Source organism: Lonchura striata, chromosome 6, assembly GCF_050655825.1.
Source record: "Lonchura striata isolate lonStrDom1 chromosome 6, ASM5065582v1, whole genome shotgun sequence".
NCBI classification, from domain to species: Eukaryota; Metazoa; Chordata; class Aves; order Passeriformes; family Estrildidae; genus Lonchura; species Lonchura striata.
The window spans coordinates 40,878,891-40,895,485 of record NC_140708.1 but is presented as its reverse complement, the minus strand read 5'-3'; the positions used below and the strand labels follow the sequence as shown (position 1 = coordinate 40,895,485).

The window sequence follows — 16,595 nt, the reverse complement described above, 5'->3', positions numbered from 1 at the left end:
GTACCATACACATTTCCCTTTTGTAACAGGGCTGCACCACCTTGGTGATAAAGGAAACAAAACCTGCTGTTTCTGAACTGAATGATACAGAGCTTTATGTTTACTGGATAGGTTAGTAAGTTGCTCTATTTTAAAACCTTGGATGATTCTAGACCAAATGCCCTAAGTGCATTTTTCCTTAGAAAACAATTCTCTGACCATGGAATTAAATAGGGGTATGCATTTGTGAGTTCAGATTTGCATGTACACATGCACCCACACATACAATTACCCACTATCCCTCTCTGAATTCAAAAGCCTCAGTGTTGTTTTTAGATAGGCTTTCAGAGGTTACCTCCTACTCCTCAATTGGCTTTTTTCAAAGAAAGCAAGTACTTTTTTGTACGTTTTATTGCATTTCTAACTTAGGTTTCCATCTGGTATCTTTAGCAAAGAAGACCATAGAATTCGGGTATTAATTTAAACAACTGGTATTTATTTATTTATAATTCATTATCCTTTTTCTATATTCTTTTAATCACTTGTTGTTTGAACATGGAACTGCCAATATTTTCTTTTACTAGTAAGTACCTATGCATCAACCTAGTTGAAGCTATGCTTTGAAAGCATAGTTGATAACCCAATGAAATCACTTGTGTTCTGCTAGAAGAGTTTTAAGTGCATAGATGGCTGCTCCTCTTCGCTTGCATCGTACCCTGCTTTCTTTCTAGCACCTGTCCTGTTCTTTGCTTTCATACAAGCAGCCATTCTCATAGACAGACTGGCTGCAGCTGAATGTGACTTTGAAACATTTTCAAGGTATTACTTAAAAATTGGGCAGAGATATAGCTGAATTACAATTACTAGAACCTAGTGCATATGTTCTCCTTCCTAATTAAAAAAAAAAAAAAAAAGACTAAAATGTTTAATTTAATTACCTTGTGATCACCCATGCAGACATTTGGCCCAATGTGGTCATAAATTACTATCTTCTCATCATTTTCTGACTAGTTTAAAAAAAAAACAGAAAACAACAAAACACTAGTCAGTCCAAGAATTCTTCAGATTACACATACAAAAAGGAACATCGGAAATATTGTGCAAATAGATGAAACCAGTTTCTGAGTGAGGTGATATTAATACATCTTCACTTGGCTTCTCTAGAGGAAGAATGTGTAAAATGTACTTTTATGCCCAGTACTGCTTGCAGTAATTTGTGCAGTTTGCCTGCACAAAAAACCCCCCGAGATCTCTCTGCCTGCTCCCTGCTGATGGGACCTTGGGAAACATTCGTGGCTAACGCTGCAGTAAGTGAAATGAGTGACTCGTTGTAGTTGCATTCCAGGCTTCTGCTTCAAAATGCAGCAAGCACATTTGGCCAGTCCTTTTTTAAGAACAACACAATTTTTATTGAATTACATGAGATAAATGTTCTCTGAATTAAATGCAATCCATGTTGCCTTATAACAGCATTTGATTTCATCATATAGGGGATTTTAAATGTTCAGAGAGATGAATGATTATTTTCAGGTTATGAGTATAATCTTTAACCATTTCTCCAAGATAAATTCCTTCATCTGAAAAAAAGCATTCAGTGATTTTAAGAAAAGCAGCAAATGACGGATTACATTCCTCTGGTCTCCATTATGAATTGCTTTCATTTTGTTCTATGTTGAACTTTACCCTTATACACTGACTTCTTTAGCATTTTTATCTTAATGAATAATAAAATGTACTCATCTTTCTGCCATTTGCAATAAACGTGATTTGGGGGAGCTGTTTTGATTCTCTAGCACTGTACTTCAGGAATAAATGCAAGTACATTGCCATACAAAATGATTTCTTATTGTGCTAAACAATTTCTATAAGCTAATTAAATCTGTAATCTGCACACTTTCCAGTCTCTAATGCAATTGTAGATTGCTTTAAACTAGTTGGCGATACTAATTTATTTTGTAGGAAACAGCCAAGACTTTCTCATCTGTAATCAGTCAAGTTTGACTGGGCAATAACTTTATATAAACAGTAGCATTTAGGACTATAAAGTTAAAACTGAATTATCTTTAATGCAGTAAGGAAGCTTAAGGTCAGATTTACTTTACAGCACGGTTGTCTGCCAAAAATATAAAAACATAACCTTCTGCATTGTATGCATGAGCACTTTCCAATATTTCAAGATCATAATGCCACCAGCATCGGAAGTGGGGATACATTCATCAAAAGCGACTTGATAATTTACAAAGGCAGCATAAAATTGTGGATTTTCAACTGCATAATCTTTAGACAGATAAACAAATTACAGCAGTGCACAAGCAGAAACAATATACACTTGGCTGAGCATTCATTACTTCATGTGATCAGGCATCAGCGCAGCTCCCGAGCAGTGGGCAACCTTTGGTGGTTTAGGGCTCAGGAAGCATAAAATAACATGATGGTGAGGTAACCGACCATGGCATGATAGATGATGTTGCATGAAAGCTGTTTACAGCCCCATGTCAGTACAATCTGTAATGCCTACTGTGTAGCTGAACACACTGTATAGTAGCAATTTGTGCACCCTATCCTTTCTTTACCTGGGATTTAAATGCAGATTTACTACAGTTTTTGTTTGAAATAAAATAAAGAATTGCCTAAGCAGAAAAAGAAACACTTTAATTGCCTGTAAGAAAAATTAATACAGCAAAATAATTACCTGAATAAGAACATTCAATAGATAATTACAACTTAAAAAATTATTTAAAAGTTCATATACATTTTTCTTTTAAGGATTTGTTACAGTGTAATCAGTTAATTAACATTCGCTTTACTTTCTTCAGAGTTCCTTTTAAAGCTTTAAAATATAGGTCTCTGCAGTGGAGTAAATTCTCAGTCAAGGCCAACACAGCTTCTTGCAAAGTGCCACAAACACATAGGGTCATTTTGCCCTTTCCTCAATCAGTTTGGCATTCTTTTCTAATGACTGTTTTCATTAGGTTCTATGGGCCAGAATGCCGGTTTGGCTTTGGGCTGGATAAACTAACTCCTGTGTTGGTACAGACTCACTCAGTTAAAGCCCAGCCTAGCCTCAGCAGCACCTGCCACTTTGCATACAAGCTTCTGGAGATGTCCCAAACTGTCTGACCCCAATTTGCACATGCAAAGCTCCAGAGACAGTTATGTGCACTTTTAAAGGTGAGCTTTGAAGGATCCAGCTGATAGGGTTCCTGTTACACAGAGACTGGAAATTGTAACTCATCTCACAGTTACAAACTTCTTCAGTGCTCTAACTTTGTTTTCCTTTGTTTACTTTTCTCCCATTATATCCAAGTTATAGCCCTCTAGATAGTCAGAAAGAATTCCTTTCCCTCTGTACTGTTTACACTCTTCAAGCTTTTGTGTACACATCTATCTCCTTATTCATAGCTTTAAAAAAAAAAAAATCTTCCCTCATTGGCCAGTCTTTTCATGGTTTTAATCCTTTGTTCTTTAGGAATTTCATGGTCACCAAGCACTGTTGGTAACATTTTGGGTAAAGTCTCACTTTTTCACATGATATTTTTGTGTAAGAAAAACAAATAACACTTATTTTGACATTACTATTTGACTATAAAGCCTTTATTGCCCTTAGACTTCACTTTTTTTTTACTCAATACTGCATTGTCTAAAATTTTGGGTGAAATTTTATGATGTCATGTAGACACTTCTTACACATTAGAATGTGTGAGGAAGTGCATTGACTTGAAATTCGAGTAGCTGTGGAAAACACGTTCCCAGCCTTTCAGTGAGTTATATACTGCAAAGCAAACAGTCTAATAATGAGATAAATAACCCTGATGAGGGAGAAAAAGAAGGTTATAAACTTCAAGAGAACAAGTTTCAAGGGTGCAATTAATTTAAACTGAAAAAAAAACCAAGGAGCCATAGAACATTGATTTACTAAGAAGATTATTTTCTGTAATTCACTCCCACTAAACTGCATTAATTATACAGGAGCACAGAGACAGACACATGACTTTTGGCAATTTTGGGTTCAATAGGTCTGTTAGAGTCATACAGCCTGGCCAGCCAAAACAACCTCACTGCAGCACACCCATTCATACAGCTGCCCATGGCCACTGCCAGCTGGCCAGCTCAGAACAGGGAGAAGTGGGAGAGATCTCCCATCACATTCCCTGATCTGCTCTGGCCAGCCACCAGCCTCAGCAGGACAGGGGTCTAGGTGCCAGGAGCATGCACACAGGGACAGAGGCACTGGGAACTGGAACAGGTAACCAGCTGACCCGGCCCAGTGCTCCCAGGAAAAGATGGAGGGCAGAGTGGAACAAGAAGGAGAGAGCAAATGACAGAAAAGAAAAATGGAAGGCTCCTGAACCATATTTAGATAATTTAACCTTGGATAGAACATCACCAGCTAACCTAACCCTAACCCTCTCTATAAACACTAAATCCTAAGAGGAATTGTATGTTCTAAAAATGTTGCACAAGCTTCTTGTTAAAGCTCTAATGGAATGTCTAAATTTAGGCACCTAGTTGGTGTACCAAAGTTAGGAGCCTACCTGCTGGAGACTATCCTCATGCAGGGGACAGGGATAGATCTGGCCTATGTAGGATCTGACATATTCTTGGGAGTACCTTAGGAAATCCACCACTCTGGTAACTGAGGTGCCTCCAGCTGTTGCTGTACAGGTTTTTCTCTCAATTGTGTGACTCCTCAGCCACTAGGCACTTATACCTGCTCCTGTCTGTATCCCTGCTGAATCCTTGGTAGGGGCAGTGTTGCTGCTTATGTCACTGTAGGGTGGACTGGGTTGGGGGACTAATGGGGACTTTTTGTAGGGTTTTTATAGAGGCTTTTTAATTTTCTGTTATTCTCTTTAAAGCAAGCAGTCAGTCTCCCAGTGCTGTGCATCCCTGCACAGAAGAGGCACAGGACAGAAGACAGTCAGTCATCACTGGCAGCTCAGATACCAAAACAAGTGCTTGTGAAAGCTCATATTTTAGTCACTGTCAGCGGGTTTATGGGGACAAATCCCCCTTCATAGGTGCAAAGCACTGGAGGCACACCCCTCCATTTACTACCATGATGTGCTGTCTCTAGCTTAGCAAATTCAAGGGTAGAGTCTTCCAGCCATACCTGCCTTTGGTGCAGATAAATGCAGTGTGGAGGCATTGGGGGGCTGCAGGTCCGTACTTACTTTCAGAATGAGCTCCTTGGCTGAATGGGACATCAGGATTCTGTCGCACCAGGCTGGACATCTCGTGTTCATGTACTGCCTTCCCTGGCTAGAGTCCTCGCTGTAGGGATAACTGCAAACAAATCCCATCCACAACCATCAATGACTCTTGGCAAAGCAGACTGAAACCTCTGGCTCAAAGGGCCATACCACCTACAAAATGTCACTGTTAAAAAGCAACTCTTCCAGACACTTTTTTTTTCCCCTCCTCCCTCTTTCCTTGTCATGTGCTCTTTTTCATCTCTTCTCATATCTACGACTCTACTGAATGGTTAAGAAGTTAAGACACACACAGTTTCAAAGCTTTTGCATGTGAGAGTGTTTAAAGACAGCAAACAGTTTATCTGTGTGGAAGTACAAAAATCAGTTCAACAACTTGAAATTAGACAAGAGACTATGGAAAATGTACATGCAGAAGTTGAAAAACGAAACCTAGGGGGAAAAACGTTCATCTTATGTGATTTCTTCACAGGATTCTCTCAAGGAGAGTTATCCATGAATAATTTAACTGAAAACAGAGTTCAGAGTGCTGGGACCACCGCAGCTGTAGACAAACCTCTCCTGTATGGATTCTTTAAGGGTGACAGAAAGGAAGACAGGACATGCAGCAGACTTTGCAGGAGATTTCTTCAGAACCAAGGAATCAGGAATGTGGTTTAAAGAAAATTATGCTGACTACATAAGATCCCATATCTATGAAATTGTGTTAAGGAAAAGTATATTATTTTGTAATGACTTTTCAAATAGAAGCAGATTAAATGGCAGTTACACTCTGGGGCCATCATAAACATGCTATGACATCTCCAGTGCATTCTAACTTAGCTTTAAAGGGCAACAGAAAGTGTTTATTTTAATCTACAGAATATAACTAGAGGTAACACGCCTGTGTGAGCCCATGGTCTGAGATCATCTGAAGCACCTGAAGGGCAGCCTCTGGCTCAACCTCAATAAGCTGAGGCCAGAATTTTTCATGTCTCATCCAAATCCTTTCATCAGTTTACTATGACAGAACTTTGCATTCGATGATGGCTCACCACACTGTAAAGCACACTGTTTTCTTAGACCATTTCCAAAATGGCATGTGGGAGTAGCTAAGAAGGGGCTTTGGAGAAATCCAGAGGGTTTATGACAGGCTCAACTTCTTGAATACTGGGCTTGAACTAAGTGAAGTCTGCCCTTGATAAAACTCTTAAAACCCCCAAACATCTACATATGTATGTGTGAGTGTATTTAAAATGACATTTGCATTTTATTCTGCTCTTCACTGAATTTATAAAGGAAATACAAAGTTTTTTTCTGATATGTATCTTAAAATAAAATTTCTGGTATTGTAAAAAAAGAGTTTGCATGCTTGAAGAGAAACTTATTTACCAGCCTGCTTGGCGTGATACTCTGAAACGGAGACATACAGCTCTCCACCAAATGGGTTTACAAGCTACACTACCATTAAAAAGATTAGCCATGGCAAACATCCAAGAAAAGTGTACTGAATGTATTGGAACAAACCAGTGATCTCAGTACGTTTTCCACCTCATCAAACCTAACAAGACTCATTTTCAAAACATATTATGAGAATTCAATTTGCTGCTTCACTGACATACAGAAGTACAGCTTATTTCTGAGTGTCTGCGAAATATTTTGATGATGTAATACTATATTGGTAGTAGAAGCTCTTTGTCTGCAACTTAAGGGTTGACTTTTTCTCATAACCTCTTAGTCTACTAATTCCAGAACCCCACAAAACTGAAGCTACTTTTTATGGCATAAAGGTATAAGAATCAATCACATTTCATATAATCCTTCCTTTTACAGCATTAACTGTATGGCTTTTGAAATATGATATTCCATACTTGGAATGATCTGTTACTGCTATGCATTAGAGCATTAAATCCTAGAGCCTATATTCTATTAAATAGTATTTATCAATTTGCTTTATTTATCTTAATGTTTTCACTGGATGAAAACTTCTGCCTATTTTTCAAGGTCCTTAGCACTTATGACCCAGTCAAAAGTTACTGTAAGTTTACAAGTACCTTTGACAAATCAGATTTCTAATGACTGGGACAGAGATGAAAACAAATGTGGCAAAATTGTCCCGACAAAATGGCCTGTAGGTAATAATTTAATATTATAAAGTGAGGCAAACTCTTCTTTTTGTAAGAAAGAAGCCTTTGAAGGAAGCAAGAAGCATGGAGTGCTCTGTCTCACTGCACTCCAATGAATAAAGCTCCCTCCCTTCATCCCCTCTGGCGTGTGGAAGTCCTAATTGCAGTGAAATGCTGACACTAACATAATAAAAAATCCCAACAAGATGCATGCCCCCAAAACTGGGAGAACTATTAGCACTCCTTCATGCTCTAGAGAGGTCACAAACACTTTGGAATAAGCAAAATTCTTTTGCAGATGGGCTCAAATAGTGGCCATAGCTAAGTATGACTCAAAATTCCCATGACAGATCCTTTTTTTTGTGACTTTCTGGGTTGTAGGGCTATTTTAGTTTAATATATGCCACTGATCTTAAATAGATTTTAGCAAATAGAAGTTGTATTAAAGGTTTCTGGAATATAACTGTCACTGAAGAAGATTTTGTGAAACATGATGCTGAAGGTATACTATTCCAGAACAGAACATTTCAAAGTTAGTATACCATACGCCTCAGAAGTTGTCTCCATCGTCCTGTTCCATAGCTAAGTAAACAATGGCATGAATGTAGTGGGACTGCTTCCAGAATCATCTGCATGTGAATTCTGAAGATTTTGCTTGTTTGGTGTGTTTTTAAGGGTCATGTCCCCCAGGATACTCTGGTGTCTTACATAATGTTACATCCTTTGGATGTTTTCTCCCCACCTGATCAGATTTAAACCCAGTCAAGAGTAGCAATGGAAGGAGGAGCCAACAGATGCACAAGTGTTTTAGGAAGGATGATGGCCCTGATGCAGCCAAAACAGAAGGATGTTGCAGAATCAAAGACTTAGGGAAAACACCCAAAGCCTCAGAAGCGGCTGCTGAGGAAGCACTTGTTTCAGACTCAGCCCCAGGGTGCCCCACGCTGGGGGATGAAAACGCAACGCTGTCCTGCCTGCCTGCCCCACACAGCCACTGCCTGAGAGCACTGACCCATGGTGGGACTCACTCAGGAAACTGGAAATACCATCCCACGGTGGGACTCAGGAAACTGGAAATACCACCCCACGGTGGGACTCACTCAGGAAACTGGAAATACCACCCCATGGTGGGACTCACTCAGGAAACTGGAAATACCACCCCATGGTAGGACTCAGAAAACTGGAAAATACTTCCACTTGCTGCAGCAGGGACCCAAGACACGAGTCTGCCGATACACGCTCCTACTTGACCATTCACTTTTCATTTTTTATAAGATGGCTTCATGATTTCTCTTATCTTTTCCTTCCTCTCAACCCCACTTCTTGCTTCTTTGCCTTTAGGCATAAAGAATCTCTTAAAAATTACTGTAAACTTCAGCTTGTGTGCATGCAAAAAGAAGAACTATTCTTGTAATACCCATCTTCCAAAAGACATTAGGAATAAACTGTCTATGATCAAGGGCAATAAGTGAGATTTGTTTTGCTGATCTCCAGCCTCTTTTAACAAATTCACTCCACGCAAGTAAGGAACTCCCAGTTCTTAATTCAAAACTTACTTAGTAATTCTAGTCAACAGGTTTTCTATTTGTGAATTGTAGAAATAATTACAGATTTGATAAAAAACCCTGCAGGTCTGATAAAAAGAAAGTCAAGGACTCAATACAAAATAATCAAAAGTTTGAAATTCCAGTACCAATCTCCTGGTGGGGAAGTACTGTGCCATTCTTCTGTGCTTCTATCATTAGTCTTGACTACCAGGACAATGACTGTGGCAGAGAAAAAGGGAAAACCAGCTTTCCCTATCCCAATAATTAGACAGGAAAGAATGTATTATTTTTTTCTTTCATTAGCATTCTGACTCAATCACAATCTACCTTGTGTAATACACAGAAAACAGTGATCTTGAGAATGAATAGGGAGTGCTCATGTAAAAATGATGACGTAACAGATAGAGGCCTCTAGGTACCACTGAAACAGAAATGGTAAATAGATATAATGCTAACACCTACAGGTCCTAGAGGTAAGGTAAGGATGTACACACTTCCATAGTATTCTCTACAGTTACACACTTTTTTATACACACTATATTACATCTATTTAAAAATACAATAGGGAAATGGGGAATTCCCTGTGGAACAAATTTTATACCCTGTTTAAAACAGTGGAAAACTCTTAGGAATTTAGGATCTTGGCAACTCATGTTAGCAGAGTAATTAATAGCAATAAAAGACTGTTATTCTTTGTGTATTTCAGCCAGAATGATACAAAATACATTTTGACTGTGCATGTTCCTGGATGATGTACAGACAGGCAGTTCTGGAGCATCTATGTGAAAAGCTTGCACAATTTATTTCCAGTTGTTTAGGACTTACTCTTTCTGAAGATGCAGCTTCTAGCTGCTTTTCCATCCTATTTCACAAACTTCTGTTTCAGTTGCACTTATTTAATCAGGACTACTGTCAGGTGGGTTTTCTGAATAAAACTTTGAGCAACATCATTAATATAATGTTTAATACTGTTGAAATTTAACCAAACACTTTGATGAATTGCTAACTTACTCTTTTAATAAGGAGCAGGCCATCCAATGAACTACTGTTATCACAGTCAATAAGGATGAGAACTACTTGACAATTGTTTGGGGAAAATAAACCATTAAAAGGGTCAGTAATATCAGAGCACTACTACTGTTGACAGGTATTGTCAGAGATGATTAGACACCTTTACAAAAATGCTTACTTTAGGGTGAAAAGTCGTCTGACATCATAAACCATCCTGTCAGCAGTGCCTTAACTGAAAGCACAAGCCAACAATGCTGTGTATATAAATGTCTCCTTAACTGGCACTTCCAGTTAGGAAAAACACTCCTAATGAACTCTTCTTGTGTGCAAGCATGGATAAAATCTGTTAGTGAGATGGGTGAAATGTACTTTCCAACAGGAAACAATTCCTTCCCTCTGGAGGGCTGTTACCTGCACCTGCCATAGGCTGTGTCCTGCAGCTCACGCTGCACCCGCGTGGGACATGCTGGGACACCTCGTGCTGTGCTGGTGTCACTCAGTGCTGGGACACCCTGTGCTGGGACATCCTGTGCTGGTGTCACTCAGTGCTGGGACACCCTGTGCTGGGACATCCTGTGCTGGGACACCCTGTGCTGGGACACCCTGTGCTGGGACATCCTGTGCTGGGATACCCTGTGCTGGGACACCCTGTGCTGGGATACCCTGTGCTGGGACATCCTGTGCTGGGACACCCTGTGCTGGGATACCCTGTGCTGGGATACCCTGTGCTGGGACACCCTGTGCTGGGATACCCTGTGCTGGGATACCCTGTGCTGGGATACCCTGTGCTGGGACATCCTGTGCTGGTGTCACTCAGTGCTGGGACACCCTGTGCTGGGACACCTCGTGCTGTGCTGGGACATCCAGTGCTGGGAACACCCAGTGCTGCTCTGGGACCCTGCCTTCTACAGATCACGCTACCAGTGCTGCTCTGGGAACTGTGGCACCACTCACTAGGCAACAGTGGGGAAAATTCAACTATTTGATCTTTTTTAGTCCAGTAAAGGTCATTCTGAACAACTGTGCAGACTACTTCTAGGTTTGAATGCAGATCATTTAGCAAACTTCATCACATTTCAGGGATGGAAATGCCTCCTGTTCAAAAACTCCTTGTGCTCGCTCATCTGTCAATTGTCCCCACACTTTAAATCACTGATTTTTTTATAATACAAAGTATTTGAGATAGGATGACTATAAAGCATCAGTGAAAACTGAGGTCTTTATGGGAAGAGCTGAGACAATTTTGATTTGGTTCATTTTATTTTTGAACTTAGGTATGAGTCCTCACATTTAATAAACCTTTTCTCATTTACAGGTCTTTCTATTTACATATGATATCAACAGAGAACTTCAAAAGAGAAAAATTATTTACTGTTTTCATATTTTCTGAGAAAATGTTGGATCAGTTTACCTTCAGCTCTGATGCGCTCTCAGATTTTCTAGGATACTTTTACCTGAAGAAAGGATGGTGAATTTGGGCTGCCAATACAACCTTTGGGTGCTTTGAAAGTTTTAAGGCCAAAGATATCAATAAAAATATTTCGATATTTTAAATTTACAGTCAGCCATTAGTGTGAGCTGGTACGTAAGTGTGATTTCAACAAAATGCCATTCAACCAATCAAAGGGTGACATCTAATTTTTGTCAGCTACCAGAGTGTTAGTTTCTTCCTCAAAATTGAATTAACATTTTTTATTTCCCTGAAACTGAAAGGAAGAGCTGGATTCCCTAGATCTCTTCCTAACAAATTACCTCATGTAATTTATCTTCATATGCACATCTTAGGCAGCAGATCTAAGCTAAGCAGTAGGACACACTGGTGTTTGAATTAGATTATCTGCTTCATAGGTACCAAAACACTAATAAGCCTTGGTGATGCTCTGCAAGCCAACTGGCCACGATACGTGTCTCACTTCAGCCAAATCAGGAGGGCAAACAGAGCCCTGCAAACACAGTAGTTATAGAGCAATGTGTTAAACAGCTGCTACTTGCACAGGCTACACTAACACCATGGTGATAGTACCAACAATTGGAGTCAAAGGTGACAATGGGACAGGGGGTCACCCGGGCAAACCAGCAGCAAAGGGCAGGATGGGTAAACAGGACTTGAGCCCTGAGCCTGGGCACAACACAAAACAGGAGGGTTAATGACATGGTATTTTTATCAGAACCTTTTTTATAGATTTATGCTGGGCATATTGCTTTTTGGCTTAACACCTCTTTGGCAAATACTGGTCTGTAATATACTTCAGAGTGAGCATTCCTATATCACCAGTGTCACAGGACCTTTTTCAGTTTAAAAAAGAAATAAACCCAGAGCCTATTTCTTTCTCCAGAAAACATAATGCAACCCTTCACTTTCTGTGAAGAATCCAGAATGGTGCCCATAGTGCTGCTGCAACCACCCTGTGGCCAAACCCCAGTGACAGGAGGACACGCGCTGAGCTCGCTCCAGTGCCAGAGGCTGGCACAGGGCTGATGGCACCCGGCACACTGCGCTCTGCTCTGACCCCAGAGCAAAAATGGATTGCTTGGCAATGCTAAAATGGCTTATTTGGCAATACCGGTGTCTCAGCAAGTGAACACTGGGTGATGCACTCTATTGCTTTAGTAACAGTAATGCTGTACCCCACACAATGTATGCAATGTTGCTACTATTACAAGTGGATAAATGGAATTATGAATAATGTTGGCTTGTTGGGAAGGGCCCAGTGCTGACCACCAGAACAGCCTGATGTTACCATCTGTGGCTATGATTGAGCTGGATGTCTTTTCTGGGAATATGCCTACCCGTACTTCTTCAGAAGTACCTTACTTTGAGGCTAATTTTACAAAATCCCGTATTGGAAAAAAAACCTAGGAACCTGAGGGAAGAAATGGGTCAGGATTCAGGCTCCAAACTACCGGGCTTTTCAGCAGTACATTCACACGGGACAGCATGACTGGCAGCAAGGACCATAAGCTCTTTAGAATATGCTTTATTTTCTGCCTGCAGCATGGTCTGTAGTGGGTACCTTACAAATGGCGTAGGGTAATTCTTTGAAACTTTTTTATTTTATTGGTGGTCCTTTCTTTTCCCCTTTGCACAATTCCTTAAAGCAGACCTTGGGTAATGCTGTCCAGTTCCTCACAAAATAAACACCCTATTTCAATTTGAAAATTGAGAATTGGTGAGAGTGGCACTAGTTTAATGGGAGTGGAAACATGGAGGCAAGAGCTGTCTGAAAAATCATTGTAATGATTAAATTCAAACTGCTTTGGACGAAATGACAGCTGTCTCTCTGCTTCCAGCTGGGAAGCTGTTTCTGTGCTTCAGCCTTAGATGCTGGAAGCACCCAGACAACTGCATCATGTCAGGTGGGAATTTGTTCCTTGGGAGCTGAGAGATCCATGGATGATTTCAGATACCTCACTAATAGTGGAAGGAGTTTTACAGTGCATGAGTGAGTGTGAAGTTCAGTAGAAAATACTTCTTAGTTGGCAAAAAAAAAAGAATTGTATTATAAAAGTAACTGATAATGCAAGCATAAAAATAACCTAGGGCTTTCTAATCTGAGTGCCTAACTCCCTCTTTGTGAAAGAACAGGACCCAGCATCATTACTGAGGAGGTGTTTGAGGAAATGAGAATCCTGTTTGCTTCAGAAGTGCTGCCCTGCCCAGTCAGCAGGCAGTCTGTATGATCTGAGAACATGCAGAGAGGCAGTGAGAACACTGGAAATGAAGAGCAGCCTGCTGACACCTAAACCATTATCTTGTACTTCCATTTCACACCCAAGGGTGACATTGGGGCTCTGTGCAATGGCACCCAGAGGTTCTGCTCTGAATAGTCTCTGCAGAAGGGAAGGAACAGGAGAGCACTCTGGGCATTGCCTCATGCAGAGCAGGCTGGCTCAGTGTAAATCAGACCACAAAAATACGTGTTGTTGTGCAACCTCCTAGAACAGAGAAGGGTCATGGGACAAAATACAAGGCAGAGAAAAAATATTTCATGGACTAAATACCATTTTTGCAGAACAATGAAACAGTGCTAGAGATAATTCCAAAGGAGGAATACTCTGATGAGAGCAAATGAGATTCAATCTGTCTCCTGCTCAGAGGCGTCAAAAGCCAAGACACTGTCAGTGCAGAGGGTCTGCTTGAGACAAATATCACACAGAGGCACAAACATATGTCCAACCAGTAAATTACATGACAGCCTAATTCAACAACAAACAAGAACAGGTCACTTTAAGAGAATGATTAATACATGAGATTGCTGTGCATGCAGCCTTATCTGAGAGCAAACCTTGTATGTGGGTGTGAACTCTTGCTAAAGTCAGCTCCTATCTTTGTTATACAACAGCTACAAGAATAATTATAATAATTAATGGAGAGAAGTGATAAAGGTAACAACTGCCCACCTGTATATTGACAGACCACAATGTTTTTACTTCTTTTTTTTCACACCTCCTGCCTTTTGCAGTGATTGTTGACTACCACGAAGCCCTTTGCAGCCTCACAGTGAGCTGTTTGTTCATGGCCAAACTGTTCAGCTTATGAGTGACAGAGCTTACAAAGTTTAAAATTCTAATTTGTATTTAGTCTCCAGGGGCCTGGGTTGCTATGGGCTACACTAGATCACAGAGGGTAACAAGATGAAAAGATGAATATTCACTATATAAAATAAAAGACCTCAAAATATAGGAGTGGGTGAATAATGTCTGAGGAATACTCTTTTGAAAGGTTTTTTACAGGTTGTCTAACATAGCAGACCTGCCACATAGCCCACATAGCCCGTGGTCTCTTGTTAAACTGTGGCTGCCCTCCCAGGAGGCCCTCACCTTTGGCATAGCTCAGCAGGACAGAGGAAGGGTTTGCGAGGGAAGGGTGGGCTCTGGACAGCTTAGGCACATACATTAAAGAATTGAAAGGAACTCAGAATTGAAGAGGAGTTTGGAAAACGCTTTAGGGCTGCTGAACAGAGAGGAGATAACTGACAGGGCTGCAGATGCTGTCAGTGCTATAAAATCACAGAATGAAGGAACCGTTTGGGTTGAAGGAACCCTTGAGCTCAGTCAAGGCTTTGTTCTAGATGGTTCTAAGGGGTGACTACCTGAGCACCCCTTCCTCTGCACTGCATCACAATGGTCACCCATGGCAGGAAGAAGAATTCACAGCAGATCAAGTAGACATTTGGTCTTAAATTACAGTATTGCACTGGGGAAGAACAACAGTTTTGAGTTTCCCAAGTATGCCTGCAGAAATGCCAGGTTTAAGTTTGGCTGTAGGAGCACTCAGAAGTGGCTCTCCAACCCTTCCCACATTCAAAGTTGACTAAAAAGTCCTGAAGCTAATGTCCGGTAATAAAGAGTCTGTCAAGACGCTGTAGAAAGTCCTTTGTATGTGCAGGAACATTAATTTGCTGTGCTGCTTACCATTCCATTTACAGATACAAGCTTAATTTGTAACTGTAAATCTCAGAGAAGTATTATATAAGTAATTATTTATACATACTAAAAATTATGTATGACTAAAAATGGTAATTTATTTCTGTTAAAAATACATTCATGAGCCTGTGGCCATGCAAGGACCACAGGATAGGCAATAGGATGCCCTTGCCTTATGACACAGAAAACAAGGAGGGATGGGTGAAAAAAGCATCCTAATGTAAAGCCAGTTTGCTTTTTATATATACATGCCATCTTTCAGTATATTTTCTTTTTTACTATTCATGGAATAATGTATTTTTGGTAAGCCTTGCTCTGGCTGAAAGCACTAATGTTGGAGAAATGAAGTAGAAGAATAGAAGAATATGTATGGTATAAAAATCGTATCACTTCCCCTCACCTTCATCCACCCTGAGCACATACATGTTGAGTGAGGCACACTTAGGGATGTACACACCCTGCTGGTCTACTGTTATCGTACTCAATCAATAAGGACAATTTAGAGTGGTGGTAACTCTGTGCATACTTCCAGTGTCCCAGGGGATCAATACAAATCAGTATCGCAGCTGGCTGGTAAAAAGTAATGAGATTATGATCACAAAAGGCAAGCTTCCCAAATTTTTTCTTAGTGCATGCCAAAACATCATACTTTTCTATCTGTCCATGAAGCATAAAATAGTAGCATTTAAACATATTAAATCTATTAACAAAAAAGTATATAGAAATCGTAGTTTTATCTGCCTTTCTTCTACTATTTTTTGAACTTTTTCCTTGTGAATGCAGTATTTCTTTCTCTTGAAAGCAACTGTGAGATTTGACTTCCTCATTCTTGGAAAGGGACCATACATGTATAAAACTGCACCAAATCTTCCACAGATTTCTCCTGAATAGAACTACCATTTGCAAAATGCTTGGTTTTATATGATAGCAATAGTTGTCCATTCATGGCAAAAACACCTCAGGGATACTGCTGACTAAATGCATGTGTATTAAGCCAGCCAATTTATTCAAACACTCTTAAGTAGATGTATGATGTTTACTGAAACTGAAAAAGCAGAATCTAAGCTCCTGCCCTCCTCCCTGATACCCCTCTTGGATTTTCCTGAGTGATGGCAGTAGGCTCTACACCCCCAGCTGACTGCACTCCTGCTGAGTGCCACTCCTCACAGTAGTCAAACAGCTTGAGGCAAAGACTCTTTATGGTTGTAGTAATGTCATTTAACAGGTGGTCTGGGCCCAGTGCTTAAAAGTCCTTCCACAGCTCTGAGCACACATTCCTGCCAGGTCTGTTTTAAGAGCAGCTATAAAAGACA

The 16,595-nt window shown here is 40.3% G+C and overlaps 1 protein-coding gene across 5 annotated transcripts in view; it reads right to left on the bottom strand.

Moving 5' to 3' along the window:
• Positions 1–16,595, bottom strand: part of INPP5A (inositol polyphosphate-5-phosphatase A) — a 185,735-nt gene that overhangs the window by 2,012 nt on the left and 167,128 nt on the right. For 4 of the 5 annotated variants that reach the window (XM_085583036.1, XM_085583038.1, XM_085583037.1 and 1 more), the window contains 2 exons: positions 5,154–5,265; positions 918–986 (listed from right to left, as the gene is read on the bottom strand). In XM_085583036.1, coding sequence (XP_085439162.1) covers positions 918–986; positions 5,154–5,265 — 181 coding nt within the window. The remainder of the gene's footprint in view (positions 1–917; positions 987–5,153; positions 5,266–16,595) is intronic. The other variant, XM_085583039.1, reaches the window with a different exon arrangement.